This window comes from Dunckerocampus dactyliophorus, chromosome 9 (assembly GCF_027744805.1).
Source record: "Dunckerocampus dactyliophorus isolate RoL2022-P2 chromosome 9, RoL_Ddac_1.1, whole genome shotgun sequence".
Taxonomy (NCBI): Eukaryota; Metazoa; Chordata; class Actinopteri; order Syngnathiformes; family Syngnathidae; genus Dunckerocampus; species Dunckerocampus dactyliophorus.
The window spans coordinates 445,930-471,046 of NC_072827.1; the positions used below are offsets into that span (position 1 = coordinate 445,930).

Sequence of the window (25,117 nt, forward strand, 5' to 3'; positions counted from 1 at the left end):
GCCTAAGTGTTGTCATTAAATGTAAGAAATGTACATGTTTATAATAATACAACATGTTACATGTTTATACTTATATATATTTTTGATCAAAATAAAGCATGGAGCTACACAGTCGTCAATCATCGTTATCTTCAGGACTTATGTTCAATTTCTTGACATACACCATAACTGGTGTCCATATTCCCACAAGAACATGTTTTTTCATCTCAGTATGTACTGTTTTTTATCCTTTCAAATGATCAAATGTTAGAAATAGTACAGCTTCTGCTTGGACATAACACGGCGGCAGCTGTTGAACGCCAATAAAAAAAAGCATCCGCTGAGTGACAAGTGACGCTGGGAACACAGAGGTAGGTATAGGATTGCAAGGTTTATAGCCTCGCTATATCGAGGTTTGGATATTGCTCCCTCACTATATGTCAGTTTTTCAAAAAACAATTAAATAAAGACATGCCATGGTCCTTTTTCCCCACTCCGTTTGAAACACTTTAAGTTTAGATTAAGTAGATTGGAGAGGCTAACTAGTTAGCTCGGTAGCAATGCTATGCTAGCGGCAGCTGTCTTTGGTCCCTGTAGTGATCCCGTAGCCTGAGCACTGTAATGTAAACAATGAATTTCATGTCTACAGGGCTCTAATCATGTTAAAATTCATATTTACAAAGCCATAAACAGGTTTTCTATGCTCTAACTACAAAAATATTCTGTTTATTAATATTGAATCCTATTTTGCGGAAATCCTGGAACTAATTAACTGGGATAAACAAGGGATTACTGTATTATCATTCACAGTAGTGATGCTATAGCTCACAGTCGGAGGTTTTTTGTTATAGTTACCCTTGTGGACATTTTCTGTTATTTTTGTGCCTTTATTAATAAATTGTTTACACGGACTACTTGGGTCTCTCTGCATTCCGGAATTCTGCCAAACAGCTACACGCCGCCCATGACAGTTATACAGAATGTATTTGACTTGGATGCTTTGTGCAATATGGAGCGGCCGGACTGGAGCAGTAGGGGACAGAGAAAAAGAGAAAAGAAAACGGGGAGGGTAAGAGGGGGAGAAAAAAGACAAGGACAACAGCAACAACAACAACTGTGACAACAATAAGAGAAGAACAGAAACAAACAGGACTACATCAGCAAATGTCTGTGACGACAAAAAAGACCCTGACGGAAAGGACAAAATAATATCAACAACCACAATGACAATACTGCATTAAAACAGTCACACATAATAGTAGTAATGAAATGATTAACTATAATAGTGATCACAATGACAATACTGCATTGAAACAGTCACACATAATGGGGGTGGGCAAACGGGCGAGCAGCCGGGCAAACCACCAAACAGCGCCAACCGACACCCGCGGGGCAGCAACTCCTTCTCCCGGAAACCGCAGGGAGGCCGAGCACCAGAGCCTGGAATGCGAGACCAGCAGCAGACCAGCAGCCGGACCCCACCAGCCACAAGGAGCCAGACCACCCACATGCCACCAGAGCCGACGGATCACCACCCGCGCACCGGAGCCCTGCCCCCGACAAGCCCGCAGACAGACCGGGTCACACCCCAGGGAACACGCCGCTTTGTGCGAAAATGCTTCTGTTCTTCATTCTACTTTGTTAAATTACTTTAATTTGCCTGAGGAAGAGCAACATAGGCAAAAGGTCTGGTTTAACACTCGAACTACTGGCCTCAACCTTCCCACCCTAGAAATACCAGAGAGGCCAAAATGGCCCTGTGCATTTGGATTAACAAGTTGATAGTCCTCACCAGTCAGTTTTCATATGTAAATGCAGTCGTTACCTGTGGAATGTGGCGGAATGTGGCTCAAACTGAGGGGGAAGATGTGGCAACTGTGGAATGCTTTCAAAGACTTGTGTTTCAAGATTCAAGAGTTTTATTGTCATATGCACAGTAAAACAGCAGTTATACTATGCAATGAAATTCTTATTCTGTTCATTCTCCCAAGAAAACAAAGAAAACACAAGAAAGAATAAGAGCATAAGAAACATAAATACCAATAAATTAAGCAGCAACAACAACAGAAGAGACATGAAGACAAATAAATAAATAAATAAATAAATAAATAAAGTGCTATGAGTGTGTGTGTGTGTGTGTGTGTGTGTGTGTGTGTGTGTGTGTGTGTGTGTGTGTGTGTTGCATGTGGCGTGTGTGAGTGCTTCGTTGAGAAGCCTGATGGCCTGTGGGTAAAAGCTGTTTGCCAGCCTTGTGGTCCTGGACTTCAAACTCCTGTAGCGTCTGCCTGACGGTAGGAGTGTGAATAATGAGTGTTGTGGATGTGTGCTGTCCTTGATGAGGTTGTGTGTTCTTCGTAGGACTTTTATTAATGTCTTGCAGTGAGGGGAGGGCTGCCCCAACAATGTTCTGTGAGGTCTTGATCACCCCCTGGAGTGCCTTCCTATCACGTGTTGTACAGTTACCGTACCAAACAGTGATGGAGGTGGTAAGGACACTTTCCATAGTGCATCTGTAGAAGCAACTCAGGATTGTGGTGGACATGCCAAATTTCCTCAGTCTTCTCAGGAAGTACAGTCTCCTTTGGGACTTCTTCATAATTTGTTGGGTGTTGTGAGACCAGGTGAGGTCCTCGCTGATGTGTGTGCCAAGGAACTTGAAGGTTTTCACCCTCTCCACCTCAGTCTCATCAATAAACAGGGGTTTATGCGGCTCCTTTTCCCTTGTTCTTGGGTCGATGATCATCTCTTTAGTCTTATCTGTATTGAGAAGGAGATTGTTATCACCAAGCTATGAGGTCCGCCACCTCTCTTCTGTATGACGTTTCAACACCACCAGTGATCAGGCCGATGACTGTAGTGTCATCCGCAAATTTAATGATGCTGGTGTTGTTCTGGGAGGCCACGCAATCATAGGTGAAGAGCGTGTAGAGGAGCGGACTCAACACACACCCTTGTGGGGTGCCAGTGCTCACAATTCTCGAGCTGAATGTGCAATTGTGGACTCTGACTGACTGGGGCCTGCCTGTTCGAAAGTTAAACACCCAGTTAAAGAGGGAGGGTGACAGGCCAAGTGTGAGGATCTTGTTTGTGAGTTTGTGGGGGCTGACTGTATTAAATGCAGCGCTATAGTCTATAAATAGTTCAGTTCAAGACAAAGTAAAATTAGAGGACAAAGGGTGTAAGAATGCTAGCAGCATGCATAGCATTGTGGAGACTGGCGATACTGACAAGAAGAAGCCAAATACAGTGACAGACTACAATACCATGAAATGTGGAGTCGCTGTGATGGACCAGATGGTGCGGGAATACACTGTGCGTTAGGGTTAGGATTAGGATTAGGGTTAGGGTTAGGGTTCGGGTTCGGGTTCGGGTTCGGGTTCGGGTTAGGGATTAGGGATTAGGGTTAGGGTTAGGGCGTGAAGGAGAGACGGGTCGACTTCCTGGTGGAGCTAGCAAGGCAGTTGCGGCACTCCCATGTTGGAGCCCAGAAGGCCAGCGTGGAGACCCGTCTTCGGCAACAACATGCCACACCAGAATGCTAGCAGCATGCATAGCGTTGTGGAGACTGGCAATACTGGCAAGAAGAAGCCAAATACAGTGATAGACTACAATGCCATGAAATGTGGAGTTGATGTGATGGACCAGATGGTGCGGGAATACACTGTGCGTTAGGGTTGGGGTTAGGGGTTAGGGTTAGGGTTAGGGTTAGGGTGTGAAGGAGAGATGGGGTCGACTTGTGGCAGGTGCAGGAAGGAGGTGGTTTGGAAGTGCCATGACTATGCAGTGTAGAGGACAGAGGCTGTATTTGCAGTATATAGTGCATTTGCGTGTTTTCTATATTTTATAGTTGTGATTTCAAAGCTGATAACTCTTGTTTGAATCCTGTGCCTCATAAATAAATGACAGGAAGAAATGAAAAACATGTGTCAACCTCTTACTGCAAAATTACAGCAAAATTTACAAAATACAAAAAAACAAATACAACAAATGCAAAGGACTAAAATAATGACAAACACAAGTCTGGAGTCAAGTCTGGAGTCAAAAGAAACACAAGTCTTTGAAAGCATTCCACAGTTGCCACACCTTCCCCCTCAGTTTGAGCCACATTCCGCCACATTCCACAGGTAACGACTGCATTTACATATGAAAACTGACTGGTGAGGACTATCAACTTGTAAATCCAAATGCACAGGGTCATTTTGGCCCCTCTCTGGTATTTCTAGGGCGGGGGCCAAATTGGCCCCTTCGTAGAAGTTCTAGTGTTAAGTTAAAAAAGGACGCTAATGAAGAATTTATAAAAGATGTGCACCTTTGGTTGAACGAAAATTGTGGGGTGATCATGAAAATACATGTAATAATGTTGAAACAGAGGAACATGATGACGTATGTCCCTAGGACAGTGTTTCAAATGTTTCCAGTGTTTACTCAAGCAAGCACAGCCACGCTTCTGGATACAGCACGTGTATGTTATGCCAGCAAGCCATGGCAGATCAAGGTGCTTTATTTGCAAAGGCTACTGTTCTTAAAAGAAAACATGAGTTGGAGGAAGAGGAGCAGAGGCACAGGTTGCAAGCAGACAAAGTAAGGAAACAGAAGGAACAAGTAGAAATGGATGCTGAAATGGCTGCTGTGGCAGCACGTTTGTCCGTGTTGGAGAATGGAAGCATAGGCAGAAGGTCAAGTGCTAATGGGAGGAATTCCTATGTTGTCAAAGAACGCATTTACCAGACGAAGTAGCCTTAACACACAATCAAAGGAGTGTATGCCTGAACCTACCACAGTGACTGCTCAGCTAAGCTCAACAGCGCCCCCAACATCCATGCCTTGTATGGAACCTAAAGGTTTCAACATGATAAACTTGAGTGCACAGGGACCTTTGCAATACCATGACCAGCCACTAGATGTCAATGTCAAACTTAATTCATAAAATATAAAGGACGAGTTGGCTACTTCCAGGAACCAGTTTGAGAACGGTATGCCAATGTCAAGGGTAGTTTCTATTCAGCCTGCAGCACAACCACAAGCTTTGCATAACATACTGATACAACAGTTACCCACGCTACAAGCTTCAGATGTAGCCGCTAGGCCAATCTGTACCATCATGCAAAGGCAGAATGAGATCACCGCTATGCTCGTGCAGCAGCAGTTGGCAGATACTTTGCCTCAGCGTGGCATTCCACTTTTTGACGGTGACCCCTTGCACTGCATTCCGTTTATGACAGCATTTGAGCAAAAGACCAACAACTTGTATTGTCTGCATAAGAACTGTTAATGGAGCACTTTGGAAATGAACATCAGATAGCCTCTGGTTACATGGACAAGGTTTTTACTTGGCCAACTATAAAATCAGAAGACGTTCAAGAAATGCAGGACTTCACTTTGTTTCTTTGCAAATGCTGTAAGGCATTGTGTGAAATACAGTACACGGGGGATATGAATGCCCCGTCCCACATTAGGCAAATGATCATGAACTTGCCCTACAAGCTGCAAGAAGGTTGGAGATCAGCAGCTTATGAGCTGCAGGAGCACAGAGGCTTCAGAGCTACTTTTCCTGATATGGTTACTTTCCTGGAGAGGCAAGTGAAGATCTTGTCCCATTCTCTGTTTGGCGACATCTCTGACACCAAATCCCGCCATGTAATTACATACAAGACAAAGGGTAACATCAAAGGCAGAAGCTTCACAACATTCATTACAACCACGGTCACAGCCCCTCCACCAGCAGTGTCTGGGTCACCTAAGCAGATGCCAGATTCGAGAAATATTTCCTCAGAAACCTGCCTTTGTTGTGAACAGTCTCATTCTCTGCTAGAGTGTCCAAATTTCAACATGTTTCTCGTGAAGAGAAAGTTGAACTCCTCAAAAAAAAAAGGGAGCATGTTTTGGATGTTTGAGGGTTGGTCACATCAGCAGGGAATGTAGAAGTCGTCTCACCTGTGATACCTGCAATTTAAGGCACCCCACTATTTTGCATTTGGCGAGAGATCAAGTCAAAGCAGCCGTAGCACCAGTGAGCAGGGCGCTTGTTTCTCACCGAACCAGTGTTTGTACTGGGACCGGGGACCAGGACTATAGTCTCTCCATTGTTCCCGTCTAGATCAAGGCTAAGAAAGGAGATAAGATTCTGTAGACTTATGCCTTTTTAGACTCCGGGAGCACAGCTACTTTCATCACCTGCAACCTAGTAAAGGAGTAAAGGCGCAAGCTGCGAGAACAAACATCATGTTGCGGACAATGGGTCAGGGAAGACGGGTCACCGGTCATTGTGTGGTGGGGCTGGAGATCTCAGAGTTAGGAGAAAACAGATTTATAGAGCTTCCAGAGGTCTCAACACAAGACATCATTCCTGTCTTGACTGGCAACATCCCCCGTTAACAAGACTTAGAAAATTGGGAATATTTCAAAGGCATTAAGATCCCAGAACTGGACGCCGATGTGGGACTTTTGATCGGGATGAATGTACCAAAGGTATTGGAGCCATGGGATATAATCAACAGCCAAGGTAATGGACCGTATGCTGTGAAGACTTTATTGGGATGGGTCATAAATGGACCCCTGAGAAGTGCAGCGAGTGGTCCAGGAAGCTGCCCAACTGTTTATACCAACAGAATTTCTGTTGCCAAACTGGAGGAGCTGTTGGTGTCTCAGTACAATCAGGAGTTGACTGAGAAGGCATTAGACGAGGAGTGTGAAATGTCAATTGAGGACAGGAAGTTCATGGAGGTTATCAAAAGATCGGCTTGTTTATTAAAAGGACATTACTGCATGGACTTACCCTTTAATAAGGATGACATCATTATGCCCAACAACCGGTGTATTGTGGAGCATTGTCTTCAGAGCCTCAAAAGAAAATTTTGAAAAAACGAGACTTATAAGAAGGAATACACAGCATTTGTGACTGAGCTCATCGACAGAGGCTATGCTGAAGTGCTACCTCAGTACCAGTTGAGATCAAAGGATGGACGTGTGTGGTATTGCCACATCACAGTGTCTACCACCCAAGAAAAGGGACCTTGCGAGTCGTTTTTGATTGTGGAGCAAGCTATAAGGGCACCTCACTGAACTGCCAGCTTCTACGGGGCCGCATCTTACCAATTCTCTTTGGGGTGCTGACTCGTTTCAGGCAGGAAACCATTGCCCTGATGACTGACATCCAGGCCATGTTTCATCAGGTGAAAGTGTCTTCAAAACATGTACTTTGACTTTCTCTGCTTTCTGTGGTGGCCATGTGGAAACACTTCAGTTGGCCGGCTTGAGCACCGTATGACAGTTCATACATTTGGAGCAGTTTCATCTCCAAGCTGTGCCAACTATGCTTTGAGAAGGACAGTGAAAGATCATGCAAGATGGTATGAAAAACAAGTGGTTGACACTGGTTATTACAACTTGTATGTGGATGACTGTTTGAAAACCATGGCCACAGAGCCCGAGGCGGTGAAGTTGATGGCAGACCTCATTGACCTCTGCTCAAAGGGTGGTTTTGAGCTTTTGACGTGGACCAGCAACAGTAGGGCTGTTTTGTCAGAGAGGAGGTGCTCAAAGACCACCACGCAGCTTCACTTGGAGCAAGATCATTTGCCTGTAGAGAAAGCTTTGGGCCTCAGCTGGTGTGCAGAGAATGATACTTTCATCTTTCAGCTCGAAATGGAAGAAAGACCATACACAAGACGGGGTATTCTCTCAATGATCAGCTCCATCTATGACCCATTGGGTTTCTTGGCACCATACACTTTGCTACCAAAGCTGTTGTTGCAGCAAATGTGCAGGCAAAATTTATCCTTAATAATAATAATAATAATCCCATTCCAGAAGAAATGTCAAAGTGTTGGACAGGCCCAGTTACATCATTTCGCAGATGGAAGCGATCACTTTGCGTCTTACTTGAGGCTACAGGCTGTGAAGGGACGTGTGCACCTGGCTTTTATGCTGGGGAAGGCTAGAGTGGCACCGTTAAAGCAGACAACTATTCCTCGTCTTGAGGTTACTGCTGTTGTAAAGGCTGCCAAAGTGGACAAAATGTTGAAAAGGGAGCTGCCACTTCAGCTGAACAGCTCATGCTTTTGGACCAACAGCCAGACGGTGTTGAAGTACACCTGTAATAATAGCAAGCAATTTCACACCTTTGTTGCCAATAGAGTGGCTGTTATAAGGGAGGCAACAGAAGTGTGTCAGTGGAGATACATAGAGTCAAAGCTCAATCCAGCAGACGAGGCATCAAGAGGACTGAATGCAGACTGCTTTATATCCTGTCACAGGTGGATAAATGCCCCCGACTTTCTCAGAAATCCAGAACAAGAGTGGCCAAAGCCCTTTGAACCCCAACTTGTTTCATCTGAAGATCCAGAGGTAAAGCGAGAGATCCTGATTAACGTCACTGATATACAGCTGGAAGACCCTACCACCAGGCTGGTGCATCATTTTTCAAGCTGGGCCAAGATTAAGGCCTCAGTTGCTTGGTTTTTGAAGCTAAAGGATGCTTTGCTGGGCTTCAGTAGAAAAAGAAAAGAGGTATCTGCTCTACTGGTTGTTGACCCTTCAGCTGATGAGGAGGAAATAAAACAGGCTAGAGTTGCTGCTTTTAAACAAGCTCTGTCAGAGAGCGACCTCTACAGAGCAGAAAACGCCATCATACGATATAGCCAGCATGCAAGTTTCAAAGACGAAATCAGTGCATTGCGAAGCAGAGCATCCGTTGTGAAGAGCAGGAGCACCATCTCCGAGCTTGATCCGGTACTACACCATGGTTTACTGAGAGAAGACTGTGGAAGACTCAGGCGCTCAGCCCTACCTGAAGAACAGAAGCATCCTGCTATCCTCTCTAAAAACCATCATGTTTCCAAACTCATCCTGCGATATCTTCACCAGCAGCTTGGTCATGCAAGAAGGAACTACATGCTCTCGGTTCTCAGGGAAAGATACTGGATCATCAATACCAACTCAGCGTGTAGAAAGGTAATTTCTGAATGCGTGTTTTGTAGACGCTACAGAGGACAGCCATCCGAGCAGAAGATGGCTGATATGCCAGAAGAAAGAATATGTTCAGACTTGCCACCCTTCACCAACGTAGGCATGGACTATTTTGAGCCTATTGAGGTCAAGAGAGGCCGAGTGATGGTCAAAATATACGGGTTATTTTTACCTGTATGGCTAGCCGGGCTGTACATTTGGAGGTGGCACATTCGTTGACAACTGACTCCTGTATCAATGTCATAAGACGCTTTATATGTCGAAGAGGTCCGGTGCGCCAAATAAGATCTGATAATGGCACAAATTTCATTGGTGCAGAGCATGAACTTAAGACAGCTTTATTAGGAATAGACCACACTAAAATCCACCAAGCTTTGCTGTCACAGGAAATTGACTGGATTTTCAACCCCCCTGCTGCGTCCCATTATGGGAGCGTCTCATCAGAAGGATCCGAAAGGTGCTTTCCTCTGTTCTACGACCGCAAACACGATGAAAGCCTTCAAACCATCCTATGTGAAGTCGAAGCCATCCTCAATGGCCGTCCCATCACAAAGATCTCTGAAGATGTAGACAATTTGGAAGCCCTCACCCCGAACGACATTTTGTTGCTCAAAGGGAATCCTATTCTTGCTCCTGGTGCTTTTCAAGACAGTGACCTGTAGGTCAAAAAATGTTGGAGGCAGGTTCAGTACCTTTCAGACCTGTTCTGGAAAAGATGGACAAGAGAGTACTTGCAAGAAAGGCAGAAATGGTCCAAAACACGGAGGAACTTTGCAGTCAGTGACATTGTGGTGATTATGGATCATACTGCCCCTCGTGGTTCCTGGATTGTGGGAAGGATTACCAGCACTTACCCAGATAAAGATGGACTTGTGAGGGCTGTACAGCTGAAGACAAAGACTGGACTATTGGAAAAACCCATTCGCAAGATCTTCTTACTACAAGAAGCCCTTTGAGAAAGGGCGTTAAGTTACTCACTTAAGGATCCTTTTTTTGTGTTTAATTGTGCTGTGTACACAATTGGGGCCGGTGTGTAGGAGCCATTTATATTGCTTTTGGGTTTAGTTCACCTGGTTTGTGTTAGGGTAATTGTGGAGTGTTATAATTGGTTGACCACTGGTGGCGGTATGGAGGTGTTGCATATATTGGTGCGGACGTGATAGTGCATGAAATTAGGTTGACGGGAGGTCATACGGTTTTTACTGCTCACACGTACATCATTGCACCACTTTTACATCCTCCATATATTCAACCAGGCATAACATTTAGCATCTTGGACGTGTAATTCATCGTTTTATTGTTTTTATACAATAAACGCAATATTAATTCCAACGTAAGCATCCGTCTGGACATTGCATTATTGGAGCGTGTTATTACCTGAATTCCCCATACCCAGAAGCGACTAGGACAAGACGTAACTGTCGCTACACTAACGATGCAATTGAAATTGTGGGACAGCTGCATCACGGTCGGCCCCTCACCTGCTCAGCCACCCCAAACCCAAAGTGTCTACTGTTAAAATTGAGGGGCAACAGGTCAGTGGCATGGCAGGGGCAAAGGAGCCTCCGCAAGGCCACTCCACTCCCCCACCACGCCCGACCATAGACCACCCCCCAAAATCCTATATGTATGTGAGGTGGTGCAGCGGAACAGGAAGAACGAGGGCACCACAAGCCCACACCCCAACACCGCCCAAACCGAACGGGGGGTGGGGGGGACCAAGGACACATGACTGACAGACCACTCACCACAGCACAGGCTCGGGCAAGCCATGGGCCGCAGGACACACCACAGGCCCTACCCGGCCCGCCAGGACACCCAGTCCGGTCCACCCAACCCCTCAGAGTTGATACCCACAGCCCCCCAACATCAGAGCCCCATCGGAGGCAGAGTCCACAGCACCACCCTCAAATCGCCAAACACCACGGACCAGCCACATGCCCCAAGGCAGACCCGATCGCCACCAGAACAGCAGGAACCACGCCCACGCGGCACACACACACAATCACGACTGGTAAGGGAGTCACACCACAGTGACCACTAGAGAACCGGACCCCACATAGAGTGGAGCACGGCCACACCCACGAAGCACGCAAGCCAGAAGTGCCAATGAGGGACAGAGAAGCAAGCACCACATGATAGGACCCACGAGAGGAGCAATCCCCTGCCGGATGCTGAATAACACACCCCCGCCCGCCTCGCCCCCCCGCCACACCGCAGACCAGCCATCACCCCTCGCCCATCCACCAACACGCCAAGGGAGACACCCCGGAGGCAGGCAGACAGCCGCCAGCCAGGAAACAGAGACTAGCCAGGCACCAGCAAGTAGCAGGGACCGCCCGCCAGCCCCCCACAAGACCTGCCAAACCACCCCCGACCACCCCACCCGAGAGTAAGCATCCCCCTGCCGATCCCGGCCAGCGCCACACAAAAGAACACCCCGCCCCCCGCCCGCACAGGCGCCCACACACCCATCCGCCCGCAGCCCCCATGCGCCCCCCATCCACCACACCCAGCGACCCCGTCCCCGAAGGGAGACAGGAAAGGATCCCCCCACCCCAGCACAATGCACCCTCCATCCCAAGCCCAAACTGCACATCTGAGACCCCCACTCCCACGCACCCCGGGCATCCCAGCATGCAGGCCACAAAGAGAGCAGGGCATCACACAGTAAGACATCTTTTATCTAAGAAAGAAAAAATATCATCACGTTTTAATCTCGCAAGATTTTGTGTCTTGTGACACCCCTACCATCTGGTTTGGTTTGGTTTAGTTTATTTGAACATGAAGGTTACAATGGAATACATCTCATGAATCATCCTTTCACAGTTCCACATGTCCAAAAGGAGTAGGAAGAAGCAAAGCTTATTTAATCCTACCCCCCCCCCCCCCATCTATTCCACAGCTAGTACAGCACATGTTGTTCAGTTCCTGCATTCCATCTCATATTTTCTATAATAAGAGTGATAATAAATAATTAATTAACAGTAAAAAGACAAAAGAAAAATAGAAAAAAACAAAAACATAAAAGACGAGCATGACAGAACAATCATTGTGATGATCAAGACTCTTCTTCCTTGTATTTAGCAAACATCAACTGTTTGTATTGTTTTTGAATTTACTCATCTCTGTACTTTGTTTGAGTTCCTTGCTCAATCCATTCCATAATTTAATTCCACATACAGAAATGCTGTGGCTTTTCAGTGTTGTTCTCGCATATAAATGTTTTAAGTTTGATTTCCCCCTAACATCATATTTCTCCTCTCTGTTTGAAAAATACTGTATGAGGTTTTTGGGTAACAAGTTGTTATTAACTTTATGCATTATTCTAGCGGTTTGAAAGAGTACTAAATCTGCTAATTTTAATATCTGTGATTTTAAAAATAAAGGGTTTGTATGTTCTCTATACTTGGCATTGTGAATTATCCTCACAGATCTTTTTTGCAGTACAGTGAGTGAGTGAAGATTGCTTTTGTAATTATTTCCCATATCTCCACACAATACATTAAATATGCTAATACTAAGGAACAGTACAGAGTGTGGAGTGATTTTTGGTCAAGAACATATTTTGCTTTATTCAATATAGAAATATTTCTCACCACATTTTGTTGTATATTTTTAATATAAGATTTCCAACTCATTTTTTCGTCTATTATGACCCCCAGGAATTTATATTCTTCCACTTTTTCAATGTCCACTCCGTTAATTTGTATTTGGTCGTACGTATCCCTTCTGCTATTTCCAAATAGCATTATTTTAGTTTTACTTAAGTTCAAGGATAATCTGTTCCTGTCAAACCACAATTTTAATATGACCTTTTCATCCTTGACCTTTTTAATGAGTTCTTGTGTGCTTTTGCCAGAACAGAAAGCAGTAGTATCATCCGCAAATAAGACCAACTTTAAGTCCTTTGTTACTTTACAAATGTCGTTGATATACAAATTGAACAGTTTTGGTCCCAGTATGGACCCCTGGGGTACTCCACACGTGGTGTATAAACTCCCAGATGTATATTCTCCTAGTTTTACAAATTGTTTCCTCTTTGCTAGATAGCTTTTAACCCAATTCAAAACTAATCCTCTAATTCCGTACCTTTATAATTTAGAAATTAAAATATTGTGATTAATTGTTTCGAAAGCTTTAAGTCCTTTTGAATTTACAAATGTCATTGATTTACATATTTAACAGTTTTGGTCCCTAAGACTTGAAAAGAGACTTATTCTTTTGTTACAGCCCAATTGTTCTAATTCAGAAGATACATTATTTCTATCGTTATTTAATTCCAGAGATTATGTATGCACCACTGAAATGTATCATCCATTCATCTTCTTCTGCTTAACCGAGGTCGGGTTGTGGGGGCAGCTGCCTAAAAACTGAAACTGCGAACTAGTGAGAGCTGATGATCACTGCCCAATGATGCCAGCCAGGATCACATAACCTGCAATAAGCAGAGACCCAATCCTGCAGCCAGCAAACCGCATCCTCTGCATGTAGAAATTCTGTCCATAAAAGTAATAAACAGAATCCATTACAATGGGCATCACTGGCGGAGTCCAACCCTCACTGGAATCAAGTCCGATTTAGTCCAGCAATGCCGAGCCGTTTTTGACACCAGTCATACAGGGCGAATTGCCCAAATTAGGTGGTACGCCATACCTGTACATACTATATGGGGTACCCCATAACCCATATAGAAAAATTTTACATTACTAAATACTATCTATAATCAAAGACACATTTCATAGAAATAATGTTCAAAAACTGGCATGAAAGTGATTTCCAAAATCAGAACAACGCAGGAACCTGAGGTCAAATGCTTAAGTTTTGAAATGTAAAACAGTAAAAATTTGAAGGAAAAATGTGTCTGTTAAGGTTGAAATCTACTGAGCAATCTTTGTGCAATCCAATTTTACCAGACTTCAACAAGCGGCAGAGGATTAGTTATACGTTGTTGTAGTCAGTGCATATGTTTTTGGTTTTTGTTTGACTTTTTGTGCCTTTTTGGCATCTCTGATTCAAAAAGCAGCTCACACTGCAGCCTCAACAGCGTGCCCTAATGGCACTCAAGTTAATGACCCACTGAAAAATGATCAAAACCAGGACATTTTCATTTCTTTCAGAAAAAAACACCCAGATGGACAGAATATACCACTCCCCCCTCAACTTTAGTAATAAGAATACAGTGGACCAGGACTTTGACATGTTGGTTGACATAGACGGGTTGGTGAAAGAAGCGGGACCAACTTTCGCCGTATCTCTAATCACAATGGTGAAGTCAAAGGTCACAATCAATGACTATCATCACTAATTAGTCTTTGAATAAACATTGATGCCAGCCTCATTTAGACATTGTACAAAGACAATTCACAACGGGAGACACAACGTTGTTGTGTTTTCTTCACACCTCTGATTGCAGCCAGGTTTCATCATTGTACGCTAACGCATGCAGGTGTGAACCAGCGTCCCCTGAGAGCATCAGCTAACCGCCTTTTCTGACTGATGCATGGGAAAGGACGGTCTCAAAGGAAAGTGAGCATGCGTTCATGTGGGAGATAACCCTTGAGTGTTGTAAACAAAAAATTTGATTTTGATAGATGAGTTTAATAAAAAAGCAACTGTCTCAATTGGCACACTTCAACACAAAAGATATACAGTACAGTGGAACCATGGTTTGGGTCATTAATCTGTTCCAAAAGGTCTGACAAAAAACAGAAGAAAACCAAAAATGTTTCTCATAAGAAATAATGCTAATTCAATCAATCCGTTCCAGACATCCAAAAATATTAACACAAAACACATTTTAAAGAGAATAATTATAGTTTTACATGCCTGTAACAAGTGAATTTCCCCGCTGTGGGATAAATAAAGTACAAATACAAATGCAGAAAACAATGTCAAATACTTTATGAATGACAAATTGAATGGATAAATGACCAGTCAAACCTGTCAATTACAGTATCAGGGGAATAGGGGACTGGACTGTATCAAAATTGTGATCTTCTTCTTCTTCTTTTCCTTTCGGCTTTTCCTTTCAGGGGTTGCCACAGCGAATCAATTGCCTCCATCTAATCCTGTCTTCTGCATCACATCAACTACCTTCATGTCCTCTTTCACTACATCCATAAACTTCCTCTTTGGTCTTCCTCTAGGCCTCCTGCCTGGCAGTTCCAAACTCAGCATCCTTCTACCTATATATTCCCTATCTCTCCTCTGGACATGTCCAAACCATCTCAGTCTGGCCTCTCTGACTTTATCTCCAAAACCTCTAACATGTGCTGTCCCTCTGATGTACTCATTCCTGATCCTATCCTTCCTGGTCACTCCCAGAGAGAACCTCAGCATCTTCATCTCTGCTACCTCCAGCTCTGTCTCCTGTCTTTTCCTCATTGACACTGTCTCTAGACCAAACACCACCACAGTTTTCTACACCTTTCCTTTCATTTTAGCTGAAACTCTTCTATCACACATCACACCTGACACTTTTCTCCACCTGTACCATCCTGCCTGTACACGCTTCTTCACCTCTTTTCCACACTCTCCATTGCTCTGGACTGTTGACCCTAAGTACTTAAAATCTTCCACCTTCTTGATCTCTTCTCCCTGTAAGCTCACTCTTCCACTTGGGTCCCTCTCATTCACACACATGTACTCTGTCTTACTGTGGCTAACCTTCATTCCTCTCCTTTCCAGGGCAAACCTCCACCTCTCTAGCTTCTCCTCCACCTGTTCCCTGCTCTCACTGCAGATCACAATGTCATCTGCAAACATCATAGTCCATGGAGATTCCTGTCTAACCTCGTCTGTCAGTCTGTCCATCACCATAGCGAACAAGAAGGGGCTCAGAGCTGATCCCTGATGCAGTCCCACCTCCACCTTGAACTCCTCTGTCACACCTACAGCACACCTCACCACTGTCTTCCAGTCCTCATACATGTCCTGCACCGCTCTAACATACTTCTCTGCCATTCCAGACTTCCTCATACAATAGCACAGTTCCTCTCTGGGCACCCTGTCATAAGCTTTCTCCACATCTACAAAAACACAATGCAGCTCCGTCTGGCCTTCTCTGTACTTCTCTATCAACATCCTCAAAGCAAATACTGCCTCTGTAGTACTCTTTTTTGGCATGAAACCATACTGCTGCTCACAAATGCTCACTTGTGCCCTTAGTCTAGCTTCAACTACTCTTTCCCATAACTTCATTGTATGGCTCATCAGCTTTATTCCTCTGTAGTTGCCACAGCTCTGCACATCTCCCTTGTTCTTAAAAATGGGCACCAGCACACTTCTCCTCCATTCCTCAGCCATCTTTTCATGATCTAAGATCCTGTTGAACAACCCATTCAGAAACTCTACTGCCACCTTTCCTAGACACTTCCAAACCTCTACAGGTATATCATCAGGACCAACGGCCTTTCCACTCTTCATCCTCTTCAATGCCCTCCTCACTTCATCCTAATCTTTGCTACTTCCTTGTCCACAAAAGTCCCCTCTTCTAGTCTTTGTTCTCTCTCATTTTCCACGTTCATCAGCTCTTCAAAGTACTCTTTCCATCTTCCCATCACACTACTGGCTCTTGTCAATAGACTTCCATCCCTATCCTTAATCACCTTAACCTGCTGCACGTCCTTCCCATCTCTGTCTCTCTGTCTTGCCAACCTGTATAGATCAGTCTCTCCCTCCTTACCCTCCAAGCACTGATAGCCTGTGATTGGCTTCTGCCAAAGAAAGAACTATCGTTTCCTCACTGATTCACAATCGTCACAGTATTTAAACAATTAATAGTAGTTATAAAGTAAAGAAGATGTCACAAGATTAAAATTAGCCGCACCGCTGTATAAGCCGCAGGGTTCAAAGTTTAAGAAACCAGTAGCGGCTTATACACTGGAATTTACAGTACTCATTTCAGCCCACTGGAAATCAAACACTAATTGCCATCTATATAGAGGTGCGCAGCTTGGCAAAACTGGCCATCAGATGCTGATAGCAGACATGCGAGGGAAGCTTCAAGGCTATGATATTGGACAGACGGACCCTTCAGTTGGACTCTTCCCGCCTCCAGGATCCCACGTTTCAGGAAATGTATAACTGTGCCATCTCAAACTGCTTCAGCAAACTTTCTGAAGAGTCTCTGACGAACTGGCACCTTTTCAAACTCAAGGTGTTCCAGGCAGCCAAAGAAACAATTGCCAGCCAAAAAAGCCATGGATTTCCCAGGAGACTCATCAACCTCAACCGTGGAGATGTAGACCAGTATGTCCACCTCAACTGTTGTCGAAACCTGGCCATCTGACATGACAGAGAAAAACTATGTAGTGATCAGGCAACAATCCATGAGACAGCCAGAACAACAATCTACAGCAACTCTACTTCGCCGAGCAATGTCCAGGCACCGCTGCTCCCTAGTTAAAGACAGCACCGTAAACGTTGTCTCAAATCAGCAAGACTGCATTGACCGCTGGAGAGAGCACTTCAGACAGTTTGTTAACCATCTCCCACATGCCTGAAGACCCACAATCAACACAGCCAGTACCCCTAACCAAATCTGCGTCACCTCCACTTTAACAGCCGAGGTAATAGCCTCTCCTTTAAAGCTCAACAATGGCAAAGCACCCTATGTTAGGAGTAGTATTTTCTGGTGAGTCAACTCAGTGAGCGACCATGATGCTGGTGAACTATTTCACTTGTTAGCTTCTTTTGTCGCTCATGAACAATGGAAACTATAGCGACATGTAGAGTGGTCTTTGAAATGGAACTAATCGATGTGTTGCAACACTTTTATTGTGAATGTTGATTTGAAATCAGTGGAGAAGGCTAAAGAAAAGGCTTAAGAAGCATGACTAATTGCCTGGTAGCAACAGCTGTGGCTTGTCACTCAGCCAGTGTAACCCACGTGCTTCACACTGCCCGCTCCAGGGCTCGAATGGAGGGTTACGTGTTCAGGTCTCCTGAAATATGACATTTTCACCTGGCCTGATGCACTTGCAAACTTTGGTGAGTTTTCATGCATGCTGCATGCATAATGTGAGGAAATTGTTGCAATAGGGCTCTTCCCTTCCTAGTCCTTTTGCAAGTTGATAGAGGCAACCATTTCAACCACAGTTTTCCGGCCTGGTCAGTCTTGGAAACAATGTTGGGCTTCATCCAGGGACACGTTACAGGCCCCCAGGGGATCATTGTGATGATCAATACTCTTCTGCCTTGTATTTAGTAAACACCAACTGCTTGTATTGTTTTTTGAATGTGCTCGTCTCTGTACTTTGTTTGAGTTCCTTACTCAATCCATTCCATAATTTAATTCCACATACAGAAATGCTGTGGGTTTTCAGCGTAGTTCTGGCATATAAATGTTTTAAGTTTAACTTTCCTCTAAGATCATATTTCTCCTCTCTGATTGAGAAATACTGTATGAGGTTTTTGGGTAACAAGTTGTTATTAACTTTATGCATTATTCTAGCGGTTTGAAAGAATACTAAATCTGCTAATGTCTAAAAGGTTTGTATGTTGTCTATACTGGTATTATGAATGATCCTCACCATCTTTTTTGCAGTACAGTGAGTGAGTGAAGATTGCTTTTGTAATTATTTCCCCATATCTCCACACAATACATTAAATATGCTAATACTAAGGAACAATACAGAGTGTGGAGTGATTTTTGATCAACAACATATTTTGCTTTATTCAATATAGAAATATTTCTCACCACCTTTTGTTGTACATATTTAATATAAGATTTCCAACTCATTTTTTCGTCTATTATGACCCCCAGGAATTTTATTCTTTCACTTTTTCAATGTCCACTCCGTTAATTTGTATTTGGTCGTACGTATCCCTTCTGCTATTTCCAAATAGCATTATTTTAGTTTTACATAAGTTCAAGGATAATCTGTTTCTGTCAAACCATGACTTTAATATGACCTTTTCATCCTTGACCTTTTTAATGAGTTCTTGTGTGCTTTCGCCAGAACAAAAAGCAGTAGTATCATCCGCAAATAAGACCAACTTTAAGTCCTTTGTTACTTTACAAATGTCGTTGATATACAAATTGAACAGTTTTGGTCCCAGTATGGACCCTTGGGGTACTCCACACGTGGTGTATAAACTCCCAGATGTGTATTCTCCTAGTTTTACAAATTGTTTCCTCTTTGCTATGTAGCTTTCAACCCAATTCAAAACGAATCCTCTAATTCCGTACCTTTCTAATTTTTATATTAAAATCCATCCATCCATCCATTTTCTATACCGCTTCTTCCTCATTAGGGTCGCGGGGGCATGCTGGAGCCTATCCCAGCTGACTTCGGGCGACAGGCGGGGTACACCCTGGACTGGTCGCCAGCCAATCGCAGGGCACATATAGACAAACAACCATTCACACTCACATTCATACCTATGGACAATTTAGAGTCGCCAATTAACCTCACCTGCATGTTTTTGGAATGTGGGAGGAAGCCGGAGTACCCGGAGAAAACCCACGCACACACGGGGAGAACATGCAAACTCCACACAGAAATGCCCAGGGGAGAATCCAACCCAGGTCTTCCCGATCTCCAAGCTGTTACTGTGTTGGCCAACGTGCTAACCACTAGACCACCGTGCGGCCCTTATATTAAAATATTGTGATTAATTGTATGGAAAGCTTTTGTCAGATCCATGAATACAGCTGCTGCCCATCTTCTGTTGTCCATAGCAGTAGTGATTTCCTCCGTGATTTCCATCAGTGCCATAGAAGTTGAAATGTTGGCTCTGTAACCATATTGACTGCCTGCAAGTAATTAATTGTTATTAATACATTTGTCCAACCTATTATTAAATAGCTTCTCCATAATTTTAGATAACTGAGGTAACAAGGAAACTGGCCAATAATTTGTAAATTGATGTTTGTCTCCTTTTTTAAAAATTGGAACCACTTTGGCTGTTTTCATTTTGCTTGGAAATATTCCAGTCTGAAAAGATAAGTTACTAATATATGTTAACGGGTCTGTGATCTCATTGATGACCCTTTTAATTGTTTCCATTTCCATTCCATGACAATCAGTTGATGTTTTTGCCTTAAAATGTTTGACAATGTCAGTGATCTCCTTTTTAGTTACAAGTTTTAGTGAGAAACATAGAATTAAGATTCCTATCACTATCATTCCCTTCATCAATTGTGTCTTGTTTTGGAATTTCTTCTTCCAGTTTTGGTCCAAAGTTTTGGGGGTAGGATTAAATAAGCTTTGCTTCTTCCTACTCCTTTTGGACATGTGGAACTGTGAAAGAATGATTCATGAGGTGTATTCCATTGTAACCTTCATGTTCAAATAAACTTAACCAAACCAAAGGCTTTGCAATCTTGGCTGTATATTTAAGGTGTTTACTGAATAATCCAAATCCAAAAAATGTTTTGCATTTGATTGCAGTATAAATTGTGGTTGTTGTTCCTCACTGCAAACTGCAGTGTGTGCATACCCGGAACCAGTCGACTACAGCGACAAGGTTAGCAAATGTTGAGAAAGGTGGATTCTCTGCGTTTTCTGGTTGTTTCCGGAACTTGTTTTGCGTTATGATGGATTATCTTAGTCATAGCATTTTCCGGAATACATATTTAAATTAGTCATAGTTCTGAAGTATATGAGATGTCACAAGATTAAAACATGACCACATATTAGCCCGCACCGCTGTATAAGCTGCAGGGTTCAAAGTTTGACAAAAGAGTAGCGGCTTATAGACTGGAAATTATGATAATGGTTTTTTCATGAGGTTTTCAAAAATAAAATTCATTTGTGATCGTTTACTCCTATGTAAGCAGACTTCAAAGCATTTATGTTCAAGCTAAATGGTTTGATATTTATATACTGTTGAAAATAGCCCTGTCAGAAATTCGGAGTAAAGAAATTCTTAAAAAGCTCAATAGTTTAAAAAAATCATAGCGACATTCAGACATTTCCACCAAAAACTTTGGTTAGCGCCCTAATTTAAACCACGCAAACTTTTATGACCCTACCTCTGAAAAGAATCGTAATCGAGAATTGTTAGGACCAGAATCGAAACGAGGAATCAGCTCAAATTCAAACGATGCCCAACCCTAGTGTCCAGAGACACAAAAGTCCGTGTTTGCAGAAAAAAAAGTATAATTGATCTGTCCCTGGGTACTTTATACCTGGAATATGTGCTTCAGTAAATGAACCTTATGTGGTAAATTAGCACCGAATGTCCCTCATGGGAGAAACATGGACCTTTACTATTTACCTTTTTCTAACAGTGTGGACATCCTTGCTTCGACTGCTGCATCCACCAACCAGGACCAGTTAAGTGGATAACAATGGAGGACTGCATAGATGCACACTGGACTTCCCGTATATGATGCCCTCTGTTGAGCACTACCACAGCCCGACAGCGCATATCTTACATGAGAAGTTTTTCCATTTAATGTGACGTCATGCTTGGAAGTTCGAGAAATGGGCAGGTTTAGGGGTGAGGAAAGGAAGCAGAGGGAGGAGAATGAGGAAGGGCAGTACTGACGGAGAGGATGGATAAAGCCACGCGTGAAGATCACTTGAGAAACTACAAGAAGCTGTGAGCTGTCAGAGCTCCAGCTTCGCGACTCTTCTACTTCCTAATAATGGAGATAGAGGACCAATCGGAGCTCTGCTTTCCACAACTCGTCAACATTTCCTGCAGGAAACCCACATCTCATTGGTCTGAAAGTGTTCTTTTGACTCTTTTAATGTCCATCATCTGTGTTTTCACTGTGGTTCTCAACCTGCTGGTCATCATCTCCATCTCCCACTTCAGGCACTTATTTTTATTCTGGAATTTGATCAATTTCTCCTCACTCTAATGATGCAACTCTTGAGTTCACTAAGAACAAAAGTTGTCTTTTTTTATGTCTCCAGGCAGCTCCACACTTCCACCAACCTCCTCCTCCTCTCTCTCAGTGTCTCTGACTTTCTGATGGGTCTCCTGGTGATACCAGTTGATATCTACGTGAGAACGTCCTGCTGGACTCTCGGTGATGTATTTTGTTTTCTGTGGGTGTACATGTCCTTCCTTTTGACGTCTGTCTCAGTAGGAAACATGGTGCTGATATCAGCTGATCGTTATGTGGCTATTTGTGATCCTCTGCATTATAACACCAAAGTCACTGTGAGAAGAGTTCAACTTTGTGTTTGTCTCTGTTGGTTCTCTTCTTTTCTTTACTGTAGCAGCACTTTGAAGGATCAGCTAGTTCATCCTGGAAGGTATATTTCCTGCTATGGAGAGTGTGTCATTGGTGGTGACTATTATGCAGGCGTTATTGATCTTGTTGTGACCTTCCTCCTCCCTCTCAGCATCATCATCACTCTGTACATGAGAGTGTTTGTGGTTGCTGTGTCTCAGGCCCGAGCCATGAGCTCTCATGTTACATCAGTCACACTACAGCATTCAGTCACTGTCAGAGCAAAGAAATCAGAGTTGAAGGCAGCCAGGACTCTTGGTGTCCTTGTCCTCGTCTTCCTCGTGTGTTTCTGTCCATTTTACATTACCACTCTGGCAGGTGACAAAAACTTAACTTCTTCTTTTCCTGAATATGTTAGTTATTTCTTTTATTTTAACTCGTGTTTAAACCCGTTGATCTATTCCTTGTTTTACCCGTGGTTTAGAAGAGCTGTCAGACATGTTGTCACTCTGCACATACTGCAGCCTGACTCCTGTGAGGACAACATACTGTAACACTGGATGATCACTGTGTGAAAACAACTGTCTTCTTTATATTATTTATCAGAAAAACATGAAACAATTCTATTTGTAATTTATAACTGTTGAAGCATTGTGAGTGTTCATAAAACTGTCTAATAAAAACACTACTGCAATTTCTCTATGTTATTTGCACTTATGTCTTTTAAGGCGCTTTTACTGGCACCGCAGTCTACTTTGTGACAATGTTTGGAGGCCAGAATACATGTGACGACACCGTAAAAAGAAAATTATAAAATAAATAATAATCACAGAGTAACTCATGATATACAGATAGGCCTACTGTATATCCAGTCATGGAAAAAATTATTAGACCACACTTATTTCTTCTTTTTATTGATCCACTTTAATGCCTGATACAACTAAAGGCACATTTGTTTGGACAAATATAATGATGATAACAAATATAGCTCATAAGAGTTTGTCCTATCCTGAACTACGATACAAAATGGCTTGGCACTGAGACTGAGTGAGGAATAAGACTAAACTGAAATACTGGTACGTATGTATGGTATGGATGTGGAGTAGTCCATACCTACAGCAAAATCCACAATTGGAGTACATATGTTCACTTCGTCTCTCCCCCCACCTCAACATAATGTTGGTGTTAGGTCATCTACAATGTACATATTACTTGTGGACATGTCACACCATCCCCCAACATCATGACGGTTCTGTCACAAGGTGGCTTCCGCCAGACATTTTTCATTGTGGTGGCCAAGGTGAGACTATTACTCACATAGATGTGGCAATAAGTGGATACCTGCAATGTCTAGATGGCCAGTGGGGTGGCTTGAGATTCAAGATTCAAGATTTTATTGTCATATGCACAGTAAAACAGGCAGTTCTACTATGCAATGAAATTCTTATTCTGTTCATTCTCCCAAGAAAAGAAAGAAAACACAAGAAAAAGAATAAGAACATAAGAAACATAAATACCAATAAATTAAGCAACAACAACAAAAGAGACATTAATACAGATAAATAATACAAATAAATAAATAAATAAATAAAAGTGCTATGAGTGTGTGCGTGTGGTGTGTGTGAGTGTTTCGTTGAGAAGCCTGATGGCCTGTGGGGAAAAAAAATTTGCCAGCCTTGTGGTCCTGGACTTCAAACTCCTGTAGCGTCTGCCTGACGGTAGGAGTGTGAATAATGAGTGTTGTTGATGTGTGCTGTCCTTGATGAGGTTTTCCTCAGTCTCCTCAGGAAGTACAGTCTCCTTTGGGACTTCTTCAGAATTTGTTGGGTGTTGTGAGACCAGGTGAGGTCCTCGCTGATGTGTGTGCCAAGGAACTTGAAGGTTTTCACCCTCTCCACCTCAGTCTCATCAATAAACAGGGGTATATGCGGCTCCTTTTCCCTTGTTCTTGGGTCGATGATCATCTCTTTAGTCTTATCTAAATCGTGTTATCTAAATCTATCGTGTTTTTCTATTTTTTGCTATTTTATTGTTCATTTTGGACATTCAACACACTCACGCAGTACATTACAACAGGGAGACACTTTTGAACATCGGCAGGGTTCACCATGAACTTTCATTTAGCCTCTCAGACTTTGCCTTTCTTCTGCGCCGGGAGAACGCAGCAGCCTGCGGGCCTGGTGAGCTGAATACCCGGCGAGCAAAGCATTCGAGGCGTAAACGAGGCAAGCGAGCCGGCCTGCATGCTAGGCTAAAAGCTAGAGCGACTAGGCCACCGCTACCAAGCCTGCTGCTAGCCAACGTCCGCTCTCTTGAAAACAAGATGGACGAACTACGAGCAAGGATTACAGCTCAACGTGAGATCAGGGAATGCTGTGTCCTCACCTTCACAGAAACCTGGCTGACGGAGGATATACCGGACTCGGCGATCCAGTTGGAATCATTTGCTGCTTACCGGGGAGATCAGACTTTAGCGTCTGGTAAACACAGAGGTGGCGGCGTCTGTGTTTACCAAAACAAACGGTGGTGCACAGACGTACAGACGATGGAAAAGCACTGCTCGCAGGACATTGAGCTGCTGATGGTGAAATGCAGACCTTTTTATTTACCTCGTGAGTTTAGCGCTGTGTATTTAACTACTGTTTACATCCCACCACGAGCTAACACTGCTAATGCACTAGGCCTCCTGCATGACATCATTGATAAACACGAGACCAAACACCCAGACACTGTATTCATTATATCTGGCGATTTCAACCACTGTAACCTCAGGACTGTCCTCCCCAAATATTACCAGTATGTGAGCTTTCCCACAAGGGAAAATAACATCCTGGACCAAGTCTACAGCAACATGAAAGGTGCTTTGAAGGCTGTTCCAAGACCCCACTTTGGAAAGGCTGACCACATCTCTATATTCCTTTATCCAACATACAGACAACTTCTCAAAAAAGCTCCCCCTGTAAGTACAGCAGTTAAAGTGTGGAATGAAGAAACTGATCAAGTACTTCAGGACTGCTTTGGCTGCACAAACTG

General features: G+C 43.5%; 1 protein-coding gene across 1 annotated transcript in view; it reads left to right on the forward strand.

Moving 5' to 3' along the window:
- Nucleotides 1–22,638, forward strand: part of LOC129187941 (trace amine-associated receptor 13c-like) — a 41,021-nt gene extending 18,383 nt beyond the window's left edge. The window contains exon 3 of the mRNA XM_054787790.1: nt 21,822–22,638. Coding sequence (XP_054643765.1) covers nt 21,822–22,638 — 817 coding nt within the window. The remainder of the gene's footprint in view (nt 1–21,821) is intronic.
- Nucleotides 22,639–25,117: the final 2,479 nt, after the last annotated feature.